This window comes from Haemaphysalis longicornis, unplaced genomic scaffold (assembly GCF_048455015.1).
Source record: "Haemaphysalis longicornis isolate Haplotype H1 unplaced genomic scaffold, Haemaphysalis longicornis Haplotype H1 scaffold_3, whole genome shotgun sequence".
NCBI classification, from domain to species: domain Eukaryota; kingdom Metazoa; phylum Arthropoda; class Arachnida; order Ixodida; family Ixodidae; genus Haemaphysalis; species Haemaphysalis longicornis.
The window spans coordinates 1,933,513-1,951,436 of NW_027526335.1; the positions used below are offsets into that span (position 1 = coordinate 1,933,513).

Genomic DNA, 17,924 nt, shown 5'->3' on the forward strand with positions numbered 1-17,924 from the left:
GTATTTTGTCTTCATGGCTCCTTTAAGCTCGGTGCCAAGTATTTCCAAAATGGGGAAGGATCTTTCTTGCCAACAAACAACCGATCGATGACCAAGGGCTGGTTTAAGAAGAAGTTGGGTGATGGTCGTCGTGAAGAAGTGGCCCGCTCGTGGCTAGCCTACTCTCCTTCCGAAAAGGCAGCATTTTGCATGTGTTGCCTCCTTTTTAAGTGCGAATGCACTTTATAAGCGACCCCAAACCATCCACCGCCGGCGACGGCGGCGTCCGCAGTGCTCCTCTATATTTAAAAAAGAAACAGCATCCGGCGCCAGGTTTCGATCCGAGGACTTTGCGGGCCGCAGCCCGACGCTCTACCGAATAAGCCACGGACGCGACGCTGATATCAGCGTTAGTGACGCGCCTTATATCTTTAACGCATTCAAACTACGTCGTCAGCGGCGTGCGTTGGCGACTCAGCGGCGTTATAGCGGCTTGATAACTGCGTGGTGTACACGTGATACTAAAAACCCGATGGAAGAGATGGAAGAGAAGGCGGCGAGGCGGTGGGCTGCGGGGGCCGAGCGCAAGCGCCGCAAGCGGGCCGACAACCGTGCATTCGCACTTCCACATTCTCCCCCTCGGGGAAATGCGGGGGAATTTTTTCCCGCTCAGATCAGCTATCATCTTTGGAGCAAGAAGGGGGATTCACCGAGTGGAAGGCACCCGAGAAGATCACACTTCACCAAAATGCAAGGAATCACCGAATGTGTTTTACACAGTGGAAAGAAATGGAAAGAAATTTAATGGACACCGCAGGAGTAATTGATGACGACCTACAATCACAGATGGAGAAAGAAAAGCACAAGTGGCGTGAAATTTTGATGAGAGTCCTCCACTGCATAAAATTCCTCGCTACTCAGAACTTGGCATTGCGGGGGCACCTAGAGAGTCTCCAAACAGGCCGCGAAAGCAATGTCGGAAATTTCCTTGCTCTTTTGAAGTTAGTTGCAGTTTTTGACCCCGTCATAAAGCAACACCTCGCATACGCTAAAAGTCATCCCGGGTCCACATCGTACCCATCACCCTTTGTACAAAACGAATTCATCCACATGATGGCTGCAGCAGTTCGTGAATCCTTGCTGCGAAGGATCCGCAAAGCCAAGTATTATGGCATTATGTTCGACACGACTCCCGACCAGGCACACCGTGAACAAATGTCAGAGGTTGTTCGATACGTGAAAGTTGACTTCGATAAGAAATCAGTTAAGGTTGAGGAGTCCTTCCTCGGTTTTATCCAGGTAAGGAAGAAAGATGCTGAGAGCTTCGTTGAGGGGATCCTAAGCAAGCTAGAAGAGGACAAAATGGACCTACAGGACTGTCGGTCATAGTGCTACGACAACGCTGCCGTGATGGCAGAACAAAAAAGTGGTGTCAGTCAAAGAATAGCGGAAAAAAAAAACCAACTGGCAATCTTCGTAAACTGCGACAATCACTCGCTCAACTTGGTTGGAGTACAGGCTGCAAAAGAAGACACCATGATGGTGACCTTTTTTGGGACCATCGAAGCACTTTACGTGTTTTTTTTCTCGCTCCACACGCCGTTGGGAGAAAGTGAAAGATGCGGTGCCCGTTGTGGTCAAGTCGGAGTCAGATACTAGATGGAGTGCAAGGGTCGAAGCGGTGAAGCCAGTCTGTAGATACCTTGAGGAGATACTTGACGTTCTCCAAGGAATGGCAAATGACGACGAAGAAACGAGCGAAACTAGAAGTGATGCCACACTATTGCACACGCGGATGCTGAGTTATGATTTTTTGATTTTGCTCGGCTTTTGGAACAAGATACTGGTTCGCATAGATCGTGTCCAGAAAAGGCTGCAAGATCCAAAAATGAACTTTCACGATGCTGCCTTAGACATGAAAGCACTCAGAGATCACTTTCATGACGAGAGGGAAACTCTGGTGGGTGAGTCACTCGATGAAGGGCTTGGCCTCTGTGAGGCGTGGGATGTCGATGTTGAAAGGCGTTCACGACGAAAAAAACAGATGCCTGGTGAAAAGTCCACTCTCGTTCCGAAATCGACGAACGGTTTACTCGCCTGCAGAACACCGATGCCAAGTTTGGCTTTCTCCTGGACATGAACAAGCTGTGCTACAGCGACGACAAAAACGAACTAAAAAAATGCTACACCTGTGGCGAGTTTTACAGTTCCGACGTTAACGCGCAGGACCTCTATGAAGAGATTTTAGATTGCCGACTGCTGCTTTCACGGCGGGTTGACCAGAAAGTGTCAAGACCTGAAGAACTTCTGAAATTTATTGTAGAGTATGGAGATGACAGCGTATTCCCCAACCTTCGCGTCGCCATTCAAATAATGTTAACCATAGCAGTTTCTATCGCTGGTTGTGAGAGGTCCTTCAGCAAGCTGAAATTGATACTTTCTTATTTGCGCGCCACAATGGGCAAGGACAGACTTTCTGATCTTGCTCTTCTGAGTGTGGAAAGAGAACAAACTGAAAAAACGAACTTTGATGTCATTATAGAACGGTTTGCTTCATCGAAAGCAAGAAAAGTGCTGCTCTAGTTTTGACGGACTGATTGATTGATTGAAGGGTTTAACGCACCGACGCAACGCAGGCGATGAGGCGCGCCGTAGTGGAGGGCTCCGGATTAATTTTGACCACCTGGGGACCTTTAACGTGCGCCGAAATCTCGTACACACGGGCGTTTTTGCTTTTCGCCTCCATCAGAAAAGCGGCCGCCGCGGCCGGGAATCGAACCCGCGACCTCGTGCTCAGCAGCGCAACGCCTTAGCCACTGAGCCACCGCGGCGGGTTTGACGGACTGCCCTAGTGAACGGTCCTTTTTATACTTTTGCTAATAATAACCAAACGATGTATATAAAGCGTTTTAATATAAAAAACGCGTGTTTCTTGACAATTGTTCATGATCAACAACAGCGCTGGCGTCACAAAAGGGGCGACAACGAGGAGACGACAGAGTTTGCCCGAACGAGTTTTTCGACGCACCAATGGCATTGATAAAAACATGTAGGCATAGTATACAGATTTGATGTGTGCAATAAATAATTTTGAGCAATACATTGCATTGCAATGCAGAGAAAAACTGTTACATGCCTACTTCGTCGTTCTTTTGTGTGGTTGTACCTAATTTATGAACTTCGCGTAAAGCGAGACGACAACAGGTGACCGGCGCGGCAAGGTCCATTTATTCTTTCACCTTTTTTCAGGCCTAGTGGACTTCTGGTGTATCAGACGATATTTGGATGTACAGGACGGCTATACTGCACCGAAGTGAACAATCATTCAAGAAATCACTCATTCGCTTGCCCGAAACAGCGAGGTGGCCTTTTTTCCCACATTGATGATGATAATAATAATAATAATAATAATAAAATGATGATATCATTATCACTATCATCATGAGGGGCGCGAAATTTTATTTGCCCTGGGCGCCGTCATATCCAGTTACGCCACTGGTAGTACTACTATCACATTATGTACTGTCGGTGCCAGGGGCTTGGAAAATGCACGCCACTTCATTTATTGGTGCATACCCTCTGTTGAGTTGCACTGCTGAGCCCAAGGACGCGGGTTCGATTCCCAGCCGCAGCGGCCGCTTTTTTTGATGGAGGCGAAAAGCGAAAACACCCGTGTGTACGAGATTTTGGCTGACGTTAAAAATCCGCACGGGGTCAAAATTAATGCGGAGCCCTCCACTACGGCGCGCCTCATCACCTGTGTTGCGTCGGCGCGTTAAACCCCATAATTAATCAATCAATCAATCACCCTCTGCCGAGGTCAGCAGCTGGTGCATTCGAGGGGTGTCATTTTATTTAGGCATGGTCATTCACTATTTTGTGATGTAGACATACATTATCATTGCGACTGGGTCAAGATGCTGTGCCATTTGAGTAGGCCACATGGGCTTCACATAGGCTGGGTAGTAAAGCGGCCAACTGTACCTGAATTTTGTGAGGACTTCCGCTTCACTGGTTTGAGGTTAAGATTGAAAGACTGAAACAAAATTATCACAAAAGATGCTGTGTGTGTTGCTTCCTATGCCCTACATTGAAAAATGCCTGCAATTTTCACTCAACAACAATTATTATTCTTAATAAATTATTGGGTTATTCAAAACCCCTAAACATGTAGAGGTGCTTTGGATTATCATTAAACATTATAAACTTATTTATTGGCAAAAGGGTGAATGTATCCAACTGTTAACCCTGCCAGTTAGCACATGGGACACACGGTATTACATCTCTCTCATTGTCAGCAGGTGGTTAAAAATCTGTGAGAACAGCCTTTACGTGCTGCATAACACATTAAAAACCACATGTACAAAACAGAAATCTTTATTGTTTCAACCATCTCTTCATGAACAAATGTCTCCAAACAGTGACCGCTGGAAAAAACGACATGCCTTAATCCTGTGTTCAAATATTTTTTTTTTTCAAACTTTCCAGAAATTTGCAAGTTTTCAATATTGTAGTTTATTTACATGACAGGCAGGCTATACCACTAGAACTTGCTCACTTTATGGCACATGGATTGTATTTATTTTTTGTTTGTTTATTTTAGAATGTGGTAGGGTTTTGTGTGGGTATGATGTCAAAACAAACGTATATTTCTATGATTGCCATTTGTGTGGGCATACTTACATTATTTTCTATCAAAATGCTCGCCCACAGGATGGTGTAATTGTGCACAGGATGGTGCAAGGGTGCGGGTGTGGGCACAGCGATAATGGCGGGTGGATTCTCTAGCCATTGGGGCCACGGCTCTTGAAGTGCAGTAGAACTGCGTTACAAGAGACAGTCAAGGGAGCCGGAAGACGCGTCTCTTGTAACCAAGTTCTCTTGTATGCGAAGTTGCTAACATGGCGATCATTGGAAAACCAACAAAACCGTCTTCATTCAAATGTATCTTATAACCAAGTGTCTCTTGTAACGAGGTTCTACTGTAACACTGAGGTGAGTTGTAAACGTTGTCTGATTAACTTGCCAGATTAAAGTATGGAACACATAAGCGAAACATGGCTAAGTAGCGTGGTAAAGGCGGGAAGAGACCACCCAGGACTAGGCCAGTGCTGGTCCTGTGTTGTCTCTTCTATATTGTCCCGTCTTTACCGCGCTGCTTAATTTTAACTGTTCGAACCAACTAGCCCACATTTGCAAGTAACCCATAAGCTATGCTACAATCTTTATCACCTTATTTGCCCGCATCTTTTAACATTAAAGGTGCATTCAAAAGGGCCACTCCCCTTGCACCAGCCTTCTTGCTTATACACTGTTGTCAGCTACGATGACACCCTGACCAGTGTGTCATCACAGCTGGTGCAGTGGCAAAGGTTTGCCGGGCGAAATTTAACAAGATATGAATATTAACACCGAAATGTGTGAAATTCAAAATTTAGAAGTCTGAGATAGCATGGAAGCTACACTAAAATACAGTGTGCCAACATTGCGGTGGTTAATGCAGCGGCCGTGAGCGACGAATGATATTTTGTTCTGCCACCCATTACAGCTAAACAAGGCTCTGACCTTCTGCTGAATAGCCAAATGATGAATTGCATGGGCTGAACTACGATTTTAGCCATAATTAAGTTTTCAACTAGTACGCTTCAGTGTACCTTAAAAGTCAACCTTAGTATGAGAGTGGCATGAGAGCACTTTCTTGTATTCAGGAGAAGCGTGTTTAAGCTTAAAACTTATAGAGGATGAGGATTTGTTTGACAGCCTTGGTCACTGGAAAAGGAGGGAGCCGTGCTCAGGAGTAATGAAAGAAATAAGAAGATGATCGACACACCCGTTCTTTTTCGCACTCAACATCTTTACCCCGTCATAACTGAGTCACGAGAGAAATTACACAGATGGAAGAAGCCTCTAAGCAATTTGTGGTTTGTACGATCCTGCATGGTCCTTGCCCCTTGGCTCTATTCTACACACTGTCAGTGAACAAAGCTTGAGTAACATGGCAGCTTTTTCTGTTCTCGCGCAGCTGCAGCCAGACACACTCCCCCAGACTTCCGGGTCTATCCGAAAAAGGTAGATCATTGCTCTAGAACCACGTTCTCTCAAACGAATGTAACCCCTTTGGAACTCCCGGGATCGTCCTATATGGTCTCATCCTGTCTGCCATTCGGACGGTGTAAATACGGCTACAAAATTCGGCGGGAGAAGGAGCTACTGGCGAATGCCTACTTGATGCTATATAAAGGTTCGTAAGTGGTTTCTCTTTATATGGCTGAAATCCGTGTTAAGCTTGCGCGGTGTCAAAGAGACGTAGTTTGATCTACCAAGCTTATGTCCCCTATGCTGTAGTTACTATAGGTAGTGTGTCAAAATAGAGAAATTTGTGTTTCTCGACTGCACTCAAGTGCCAAAGTGACTGACACTTAGGCTGGTGCACACGGGGCACATGCCTGAACACAACCGTACGCTGCGAGACAATTGGCTTATGCCGGCATTTGGAAGGGTCACGGGAAAAATGCATTCCTATTCGTTGGCTTCGGTTTTTGCTCATATGTTCATGCTTGGTTCTACCACAGCTATAAAGAAGTCTCGCAGCCTGACAACAATAAACTTCGGTGAAGGTACAGGACATATGGAAACAGTTTCCTGTGCAGACTATAGCAAACACGAGCCATTTGTTGATTTTTTAAAATATTGTTTCTGTAGTAGCGGGAGCAGTTGAGGGTGGCTCAGGTGGTTATGTGACGCATCATCTTAATCGTTATCAGAAACAACAACAGCGCTGCATAACACAAGTTGGACGAAATGAAGCCAATGGCAACAACGACCCCCCCCCCCCTAAAAAAAATCCCCTCAGTAAATACACCAATGCATTTGCAGCACTCGGAGCTTAGTGAGGTGGCTCTGAAAAAAGGAACCTTCAACCTCTGATACTATGCCCCGCTCAGGTGAGCAGTCTATTTAATTTACCTCTTCACAATAAAATACGATAGGCAAACAACATTGACAGAATGTCTCGGCAGGTGTATGTCACAAAATAGAATCGTTAAATCTCATGAATCTTATTCATTTGTCATTTCTGATTCTTGAAACACGCACTCACTTATTTCGTCACCATCAGATGCCCAAACCTCGGGATCCCGGCAAGCAAACCTGTCCCAAATATTAGCACAGCAATAGCGGAGTGGTTATTTTCATATGCTGTAATTGCAAAAGCAAGCTAGGTTACAGCTGTATTTAAACAAAATATATTTATGATTTACTAATGCCAGTGGTGCAACATCTGGGCAGCAGTACTGGAAAACCCCCAGAGTGAACAAGGCCCAGTATGCTTCAATTGCAGTCACATGCAACTCTGCTCAATCGACTTAGAACGAATGATGCACTGAATGTACACATTTAATAAATGATTTTCATTCATTTCTAAACGTGCGTTATTGCCTATGGACTCTGACAATGTTTCGTGTTTTCCGTCATCTCAACCCGATTGAGCACGAGTTTTCTGGAAGCTACTAGTCTGACACTTGAAATCATATGCAACATGATCTTAAAATGCTATTTCACAAATTTTTTAAAGTTTCGTTGTTCCAGCAGGAAAAAGTCCTATGTATGGTGACACAGTGAACAAAAGAACTGGGATTTGTGTGTACATAGAAAGTGGGCTGTGGTGTACAACACTGAATGCTGCACAAAAAGGTATTGTGTCTGTGTGTTGACTTTTTGTCGGGAACTGAACTTGGAGTTACCCTGTGAGGTAGCCCAGTTTTTTGAGGCTGGAGGTGATGCTAGGGCGGAGAAATTGCCGTCACATTCTGCATGGCATGAACCGCCCTGATCCAGCAACAGCAACAAAGCATCTTTTCAAGTTTCATTTTTTAAAAGTTTCATCTTTTCTTCCTAGCTAAAGCACCAGTGCACCTGATATACCCGAGACAGTGGTTTTCACTGCAAACCCTGAAAGCACTAGATTGCTCTTGGAATGACTGCATCTCTACCCTCAACATGCGTTCACAAAAATTTCTTTCAGGAGCAGGTGTGGGTGGGGGAACCTTTGACTGTTGTACTGGGATCAGGTGAGCAGATGCTGTCAGGAGGTCTTACGGCACCTTTCTTTGGTGAAGTTTGACACAGAGTTCTGAATAAACCATCAAGCACACACACTTAGTCACCGTTACGGCGGTACTGGGTCAAGCAAGGGCAGTCAGCCCTTGAGTACAGCTTGGACATAATGAGGCTTGTTCATGCCTACTGCAGATTTCTTACATGACTGCAGGACTGTTATTTGCCAAGAAAAAACAGGATAACATTGAAAAGCCCCCTCAAATACAGCTTGTTTTGTGATCGTCAGTCACAGACCCCTAATTTGTTACATGTGGTGCCACGGCACCCCTTATAGCATGGTATTTGATTAACAAACACTAGCATACTCTAAGCTCTCTCAAGCAGCTGCGTATTCTACCAACATGAGCATTATTCTAGGTGTTGGTGACAGGAGGACAAATCTGTCGCGATACACGAACACAAGGGAACATTCTTTTGCAGGAATACGACCGTGCAGAAAAAATTACCTACTCTTACAAAGGCATAATACCAGTCGATTGCTGGGTCGGCTTTCCACCAAGCATTACAGTTACTCTGCCACATCTGTGCTCAACGCAGCTACCCAAGCTACCACGGACGTCCGTGGGACGTCCGAACAGCCAGACATCCAAGGCCCAGTTTGGACGGCCACTGTACGTCCATGTTTGGACGTGCATTTTCGGACATACAGTGGGCATCCAGAAACGGATGTACAAGTCCGAATGACATCCACCAACGGACGTAAAAAGTTACTATGAAGCATCAAATAATGGAGTAAATTGGATATAAAAGCAAAAACGCTACTGTGCTTTTCAATTAAAAAGATTTTGTGCATCAACACCCTGGCTTGTAGGTTGCAAGTTTCATCTGCATATTTCTATAATTAAGCCTAATTTTTAAAATTTTTTTGACGCGCTCACCAACTCCAACGATGATCTCTTTGGGGAAGGATATATAAGAATTGAGAACCGCTAACGAAACATGTGAGGTAAGTTCACTGTGTTCATTATAATAAATTCTCTTTACCCCCCCCCTGTCTGCCTGGTAGTGCGCTAGCCTTGCGCGGTGTATACTATTCGTTGTAAGAACATTAGCATCTGGTTATGTGTTTCTGGAATTTTTTACTGAACATCCAAAATAAGCTAATTTCGGACGTCCGATTGGACATACGGAAGTGTTAAAACCGGACGTCCAGCGGACGTACATGGTACGTCCATCGGCCCCAAAACGGACATCATACGGACGTCCGCTAGAGCCGGAATGGACGGACGGCCGACGGACGTCCGGTGGTTGCTTGGGTAAGAAAATTTTCAGAATGACTCGGAGCTTGGAAAGTTTCAAAACCATCAACGCTGATTCGGATTTACGTTATCAAAGTACCGATGAGAAGGCATGCAGTTATTTACACACTTCAAAAAAAAAAAAAAGCACCAAAGTACACAAAGTAGTAAACAGCCACCAATAGGTGCAGAACGCCAGCGTTACACATTTTTTGCAGAATGGTAGAGTTCTAGACGATGCACCGTCGATGCTTGTTGTAGCAGCAGCAAGTTCTAGGAATTAGCCGTAGTGGCTAAAGCGATACAGGCAGCCATAAGGCGCTGATGGCAGACACAGACACAGCTAGGTAGGGCCAGTCTAAAGGCTCGAACTGTGACGGTTACAATGTTACTGAGTGTACAGAATTCCTGAGGAACACAGATCTGCACGTCCATAGCCGGAGCGTACGTGTCACTAATAATTGCCGGGCAGGCGCACTGGTATGATCACTGCAACAGTCACTGGTAGCTCAAGAGGCCTTTAGTTAGCCGTTCGGGAATAGCTCTAAGAATCAGGGTATCCTCAAATGCCTTTGTGTGGCATCAAAGTGCATCGAACAATGCAGTTCGTATGAACGGAGCTCGTGTCAATCCTGCAGCTTTGTGGGGATTAGCGATCTTTGGCGACTATATGACGCCTGCCAAACGACATGGCAAACTTCCCAGAAACCAGCTATGCATAGCCTCGGGACGATCGAGATTAAGCTCACCATTTGAGAAAATCGCTCGACAGCTAGATGTCAGCAGACCGCATGCCCCTGAAACATGTCATGTCGCGGAACAGTAACGCTCTGTACGATCGCAGTCTGCAGGCAGAGTGGCGTCCACTGCGGTGGCCAGTGAAGCGCGAACTCATAACTGGGTGAACAGGTGCGTCTGGTAGAGGTCGGGCGGCAGCGAAGGCGCCCTTGCCGGAGCAGGGAGCGGGGCTGGGCCTCGGTGGCAGTGCTGCAGGTGCAGCTCTCGCGCCAGCTGCCGTAGCTCCTCGCGCACGCCGTTGATGACCTGTGCAGGGCCAGGGGGCCATCTCTGTACCCTTCTTTTCGCCACAGAACTGAGACTGTACAAAGACAGGAGGACGGCCCCCCTCAACACCCCCACAAAAACAGTCAACCACGGGCCTTGAGATTTATGCATACCCCTCCAACATGCCCCAACACCCCCCAGGAGGATTTCGACACCCCACAAAATTAGAATTCTCAATAAACGCTTGCTCCTCACAACCTCTGTCACACATTCGCAGACCTTGATATGTCAGAAACGCTTTGAAAAAGTCAAACTTTGATGCAAAATATCAGCTGTTTTTTTTATAGCGCCATCATTATATTATTAATGTCCACTCCAAGACAAAGGCCTATCTCGCAGATTTCCAACCACTCCCCATTAATTCTTTTATTTCCCCTTTCATCGAGTTGAATATCTTCGCCTACTTCTAGTTCGATCTCATCGACAACACACTGTTAAAGTTCCTGTATACGGGTTCCCGAGGGCAGCAGAGTTGTGCGACCACCCGTCACCGTGCATTACAGAATCGTGCAGGAAAGACACCTTTCACCCGCTGGTTGTAGCTTCGGGGTTGAGCCCGTGCACGCATGCGTAGGCTTTTGTGCGCAGCGCTGGTAATGGCGGCAGCAGCACGTGGAAAGCAGGCGCGCAACTCTGCTTTCTTTCGGGGAACAGGTTGAGGAACTAAGTCTGCATTCTGCCACCTGCATTGTCCTCATGTTGTCGCTTCTCCGCATTACATGCCCGGCACCAGTCCTCTTCAATTTTAGCTATAATGTCTTCCACTCGAGTTTGCCCCCTAATCCAGGACGCTTTTCCATCCCTAGCGTCACGCCTCTCACCCGTCTTCCTGGGCTCGTTGGGCTGGCCTGAATTTTCTTTCATGATTGGTGACTAGTAAGGCGCCAAGTTTCTGGCCCGTAAGTCACTACCGGCAGCACGCACTAGGTTCATACCATTGCTTTCAATGAAACAGGTAGTCTAATGTTTATCACGAGAGTGCTTGCCGAATGCCCCCAGCCCATGCTAATCATACGCCTCATTTCTTTTGCGTGATTTTGCACCAATACTGACAACTTGCCCAGTATGTCCGATTATGAGGCTTTTAGCTTGACCGTTTAATATGCCCGTTTAATCTTCATATTTATCTATAACCATTCGATGGAGCTTTCCGAGCACGAACGGTTGAGCGGTTGGCTCAGAATTTAAAAAAAAACGCTCATATATCGATGTGATGCTCTGCATAACTGCCACGTGAAGAAAAGGGACCCACACTCTGCAGATTTCTCTACTACCTGAGTGTAATCCGGGTTTCAGGCTATTGGCTGCTACCCGGAAGATGTCCGAATGCTGTACGTAGGTCATGTCATCACCATCATCATCATCAGCCTGTCTACGCCCACTGCAGGGCAAAGGCCTCTCCCATAGATCCTCAATTATCCCGGTCCTGTGCTAACTGCGACCAATTTATCCCTGCAAACTTCTTGATCTCATCGGCCCATCCAACTTTCTACTGCCCCCTGCCACGCTTGCCTTCTCCAGGGATCCTCTTTGTTACCCTTAATGACCACCGGTTGTCTTTCCTTCGCATTACGTGCCCTGCCCACGCCCGTTTCTTCTTCCTAATTTCTACTAATATGTCCTTGACAAGTGTTTGTTCCTGACCCACTCCGCTCTCTTCTTGTCTCTTAAAGGAGTACTGACACCAAATTTTGGCGCCTAAAAATGATATAATTGGCTTCAGTAGTTTGTACAGATGCCTCCCAGAAATTTTTGCAGCGATCCGAGGCCAGAATCACATCTAAAATCGATTTTGATTGTCCCGGCCGCGAGCTTCCACAAATCGGCAGCACTAGCGAAATCGCTTTCGGCATGACGAAACATCGGCCGGCGTGTCTGGCCGGTTCAGGGTGACAGGTGCTGGAGTGGTACCGGCTCGGCCGGCGCACCGCTCCGGCGCCCACCCGGAACTAACACGACAGCAGGCAGTGCTACTACGCCAACTACAAACACAGTCAGTGATCACGCCGGCGCTCGCGCGTCACGTGTGCCCGGACGTGTACGCCAGTGACGTGTGTAGTGTGTGCGGGTAATATCGCGCAACTCTGCCCCACATCCTGTGGGACTGTGCAGTGCACCCCGTGGAAGCTGCCGACCTCTACGGCCGGCTGCCGGACACCATAACGAGTGCTGTATATTCGACGTATACCTGGACGCACAAACTCGAGCCGTCCAGCAGCTCGAGGCTGCTCTCGCCAGGCAGAAGCGGAGCGAGTCGCAGACGGGGGGGGGGGGGGACGAACGAACTCCCGAGTACCTTTCGCGCACCGCTCATAGTCCCGAAGACGTCGTGAACGTGGGTGGGTGGGATGTGGAGGCTCTGCGCATCCCGACCTCCCACTCCCTGCTGGCCATAAATAAAGTCTTTCTCTCTCTCTCTCTATAGTCGTTTTCGGAACCGGAAACGATATCCTGCGCTGCTGTTGTCGGTGGTTTTCGTTTGGACAGGAGACGTGGGCGTAGCTGTGTGAGCAATGCTTGTAAACTTTGCGTGTTCGACGTCTTTGCTCTTCAGTTCGTGGCCGGTGCATGGTGTTCCCTTGCACTGGTGCCGAAAACTACGCGGTGCCGGCACCGCGAGGTGCGCGATGTCGACGCCCACCGCGGCGACGCGGCGGTGCGCGTCGCCGAGGTCGCCCAAGTTGTGCTGTGGCAAGCTCGCGGAATGCGAAGTACTGCTCGTGGAAGCCTGTCCGAGCAAATCGACGACACCGAGATGCATTATTTTCCACGCGACGACATGCAGCGCTAAACGTGGCCTGAGTTCGTGCGCGGCGGCGGCGGCCGCAAGAACTGTCGCCCAAGCCAGCGGGCTCGGCGTTGCTCGGGTTAGCTTGGGTGTTGGGAACTTTAGGCTTAGTATCGTGGCGACTATTGATCGCTGGTATCTGTACAACTGCGAATGACCCACAACTTTTCACCACACTATCATCCCTACTTCGCACATGGAGCTTTATTTTGGCGATAATTTCCGTTTCAGCGATCGGTGACCAAGACATCTGCCGTGGCCTGTTTTGATTTTAGCGCGCAGGTGGCGGCATCTTTCGGCCGCTCGCCGCACCGCGGTGCCGGCAGTGCTAGGTCGGAGCGCCGAACCTCCGCTGCCGGTCAGTCAAGGCTTACCATCGCGGCAAATATCTGAACGCCGTTTTTAAATTCAGCGCTGATAACAACCCCTAGCGCAATTTTTCAACACACCAACATCTACTTTCTCGCATGTGGACCTTTTTTTTCGCGATCAGATTGATTATAAGAGTGGCGACAAGCTGTTGCTATCACGGTCTGCGCCGGTTCGAGCCGCAGTGATTTAAAAAAAAACGGATGGCGGCGAAGACATCACCGGCCTAATCGCTTGGCCAAATTAAGTTATGTCTGTCGGGTGGCAGCGACTCATCCGAGCCTGACGATTCAGACGACATGTCGACTGCGCGGGCCAGTGCGGACCATGTGCAATCGTAGCAGATGATGCGGCGAACGTCCCTGACGTCACGGGTGAGACCGTACGTAAGACTGGCCCGCTTGCAGGCTGGCCTTCGAACGGCCATTTTCCCGCGCGGCGACCGAATTTGAAACTGGTTGCAATAAACGTGCTATAATTAATTCTATGTTGGCGGCTGACGGCTTTCGGTTCGATTTTCGTAATTACTGGGCCAATAGGCATTCTTTACAGCATAAAAATAATAATATTCAATCAATCAATCAATGTATTGTAAGCGCCCAGGAACGATGGTGGTGTCTTAGTGCTGGTACACTAACAAACATAAAAACAAAAAAAATGTCGTTTCAAATCGCGCGCCATCAGCCGCAAAGGGTTCGCACAACATCCGACAGATGGCGACGAGTGTACTGGCCAGCAGGAAGACGCGGTGAAACATCCCCCTCGCGAGGGGCACGATCAAATGCAGAGCATTTCCGGTGGCGGACGACGTTAAGTAGTTTGCGTTACGTTAATGTTGTTGCACTTGTGGCAACTGCTGACGAGACAGCGCTCGTCAGCAGTAATTTGAATGATTCAAGGATATAAGGCGCGTTAGTAGCGTCCCATTCTGTGTCGGCTTTGTGGCGCTGTGGGTAGAGCACCATGTACATTCCGTTCCGCCCGCAGGGTCGAGGGATCGAAACTTGGCGCCGGATAGTATTTTTTTATATAGTAGGGACAACGACGGTGCGGACTACGGACGTCAACGCGGGTGACATCGTGAGTTACTAAAATGCTCTGCATTTAAAACTGAAAGCGAGAAATTTAGTGTCAGTACTCCTTTAAATACTCATCATCTTCCGTTCCATTGCCATGTACTGGCATCCTATTCGATTCATTCCTCTGCGGCCGAGACACTGTAACAATGCATCGACCTGTGGGCCCGACCTGCAGCCGCAGTTGGTCCATTTCCTCCGGAGACAGGAGCCCGTAGTAGGGCGACGGAGGCTGCTGCGGCTGCGTTTGTTGTTGCTGCTGCTGCTGCTGCTGCGGCGGCGGCGGCGGCGGCTGCTGGGACGCCAGGGGCAGAAGCAGATGCGCGAGTTGTGGTGGCGGCGGCGGTTGAGGTGGCACGTCCAGCCTGGCGGTCGGCACGCCCTTGAAGATGTCCCGTCGAAGCGTGTCCAGCTGCCGCACATTGTGGGCCGCCTCGCGTTTTCGGTCCTCGCGGAGTTCGAACCTGCGTGCCGTCGATGCCGCCAGCGTTTCGGAACTCGTCTGTACATTGTCTCACCACTACGGAATTTCCCAAATTCTTGCACCCTCCACGTTCTAAGCATCCTCTTGGATCCTTTATTCTATGCAGTACGTATTTTCTCCCGATTCCAAGGGCCCCCATGATTCTGCGCAACCGCTATATTGCTCCGGGTATTCGGTCGAGTCTACCGTGTGTTCTCAGCTCTAGGCCAGGACATTCGCTCGCCGCTGCCGTATTTTCTCAATTCTATGCGCCCCCTTACATAAGCGCCCTCTCCTCCTACGATTCTGTGCAACCCACGATTCTAAACCCTTCAATTAATCAAAAATAAAATTTCAAGAACGTGAGAAAGTTCAAATTCCAGTACACCGGAAAGCCACGCGCAGGAAGTTTCGCTTGAAAGGCGCACAGTTCACGTGAAAAAGCATAACAGGGTATGCACAACTCTGCAATGTATGAGAGCACTGGTTCCTTGCCTGAGGCTGGAAATATCCTGTTTGATCTCGAGTAAGTCGTCTTCGTTGACGCCATCTTGCCGAAGCTGCTTCTTCGCCCGGTGTATATAACGGTTCACCAGGCGTTTCATCACTTCCTGGCGGCAGGAAACAAAAGACCACAGCAGCACAAAACAACGGGCTCATACTCGGTGCAGTCCATAATGACTGGACTGCGATAAACGTGTACTTGGATTTAAGCATTGGTTCACGCAGCTTAAAATGAGGTCGAAATGATTTAAGTGTACCAAAAGGGGGAAAAATTTATTCTTGCAGGAGTGAGGGAACAAACAAAAATATATACCATGAAATAGGCGCAAAAAGACATTCCAAAGATTTATATTGCACCAAATACTTTAGAAATACGTGCGTGTAGTGCTGAACGTTATAAGAGTATGGCCAGAAAGCTCTCTTTTACGGCTCCGAAACGGTCACTGGACAAACAAGGCTATCTGCGTCCTCACCGGCTGTGCAGGGCCCAAATTTTCTGCATCGTAACGGGAGATTTTGGTTATATAATTATAATTATTCAACAATTCAGTTTTTCAAAGGGTAGACTCTTGCCATTTTTAACTTCTCAAGCACACATGAGAGAGGGAAAGGGGGGCTAAGGCCTGATCGCACATGGACAAACAATTTTATGCACGCAATTTTATCAAACCATTGCCCCAATATAATCCTCGAAATAAAAACAGGCATCAAATAGAACTACGTTTTATCATCCAGCAACCATCGCAAAACACTTTTGGGTCTCTGGAAGTTCGCCAGGAGTCAAGCCTCCACGACAGCGGCAGAAAAAGCTCTGACTCTAAGAGATCGGGAGCGAGGCCAGGGAGCTGCGCCGTGGAAGAGGAAAATCAACTGGCAAGATCCATAGTGACCGGAGAGAAAGGCGTAAAAGGCAGTTCAAGGCGTTAGCACGACTTCTGTGCCGACTGGGGTGATAAGCGAAGGCCGAGTGACGGGTAAAAAGGACGAAGCATTGCGTTCCCTCAGATGGCGCTAGCGCCGAAGAGAAAGGTGCCCGCTTTCGTGACAGTGAGGAAGGGCCGGAACATAGCCGAAAAGCGACACATTAGAGGGTTTTAGCTTAGCGGCTAGCGTACGCTAACGCTACGGCGGCGGGGGCTGCTACCCGACTGGGCAGGTGCGACACATACATTTAATGTTCATAAACTATATTGCGATATGAGACACCATTGAACCACGCCTTGAATGCCTAGCGACTATCGAAACGCATGCAAACTACATTTTTCGATTAGATTTATTTGCACTTGAAAACATTATTGACAGTTCTTGCGCACTTCTGTGACACGAGTTGAAATTCAAGGATTTGATCCACAGGGGGGACGTTCAGTCGATGATTGAAGATAAAAAGATTACTAGCTTATGGTCGACGGCATGCGGCAAACAAACGGCGGTATACTTCAGAACAGCCAAGTTTATTTACGCGTATTATTTTACAAAGCGTTGCACAGGGCCATCGTTCGCAGGGCATCGTTCGTCCGCACACAAAAAGAGGAACGTGAAGACGCTTCGGACTCCGTGGGTCCCTCCGTGATACTCCCAATTTTTTTTTGTTTCCAAACCCTGCCGCGAACTAAAAAAAGTGGATTTGCCGCATGACATGTTAGAATAACGCCTCCACACAGCACAAATTTTAAAGCTGGCTTTTAGCACAACGTTTTAATGACGAAGAAAAGCCACACTTGAAGGGCGGGCATAGAGACAAGTGTATGAGCGATTTTGGCTGCAAGGGTAACTGTGCAACAACAGGACGCGTATCACCATATTTCATCGTGGGGTCCCCTACCACTTTCGCAAGCCGAGAAGGAATCTTCGGCGCGCTACCGGCCGAGTACCACTGGCATAAAAAATCAGGGGTGTTTCGTGTAGCCATCGTCTGTCAGACATAACATGCATTGCATCCAATCCGAATTTAAAGGGGCCCGATAACTGTTGCTTGAATGCGGATATCTAAGAAAAGAATGCACCATATTTGACCTCAAAGACCACTGTGAGGAGTATCACGTACTCCTTCTAGTTAGTTCACGCTGGACTTACAAACGTTTAGAAATGTCTGCGGCTGTCAATACATCGTTCCAGTGAACAGTTCTAGATCGTAAAGTGCATTATTCAAAAACCATTACAAATCAAATGATACTATGGTTGACTGATTCAACGGCTACTCAACCGCGGGGAGATTTACCTCAGTCGGCCACACAGCAGTCGCAGTTTGAATACGATAACATGAAGGTACTGCTTCCGAACCCTTTCGAGCAGCCTCACCAGGTTCGCCGAAACAACTGTGAAAA

At 47.9% G+C, this 17,924-nt stretch overlaps 1 protein-coding gene and 1 pseudogene across 1 annotated transcript in view; one reads left to right on the forward strand and one right to left on the reverse strand.

Moving 5' to 3' along the window:
• The first annotated feature begins 643 nt into the window (after positions 1-643).
• On the forward strand, positions 644-2,569 carry LOC144173157 (uncharacterized; annotated as a pseudogene).
• A 1,651-nt stretch (positions 2,570-4,220) lies between these two features.
• Positions 4,221-17,924, reverse strand: part of LOC144173841 (transient-receptor-potential-like protein) — a 148,972-nt gene continuing 135,268 nt past the window's right edge. The window contains exons 11-13 of the mRNA XM_077702115.1: positions 15,592-15,707; positions 14,806-15,097; positions 4,221-10,379 (exon numbers count right to left, since the gene is read on the reverse strand). Of these exons, the coding sequence (XP_077558241.1) occupies positions 10,227-10,379; positions 14,806-15,097; positions 15,592-15,707 (561 nt within the window). The 3' untranslated portion in view covers positions 4,221-10,226. The remainder of the gene's footprint in view (positions 10,380-14,805; positions 15,098-15,591; positions 15,708-17,924) is intronic.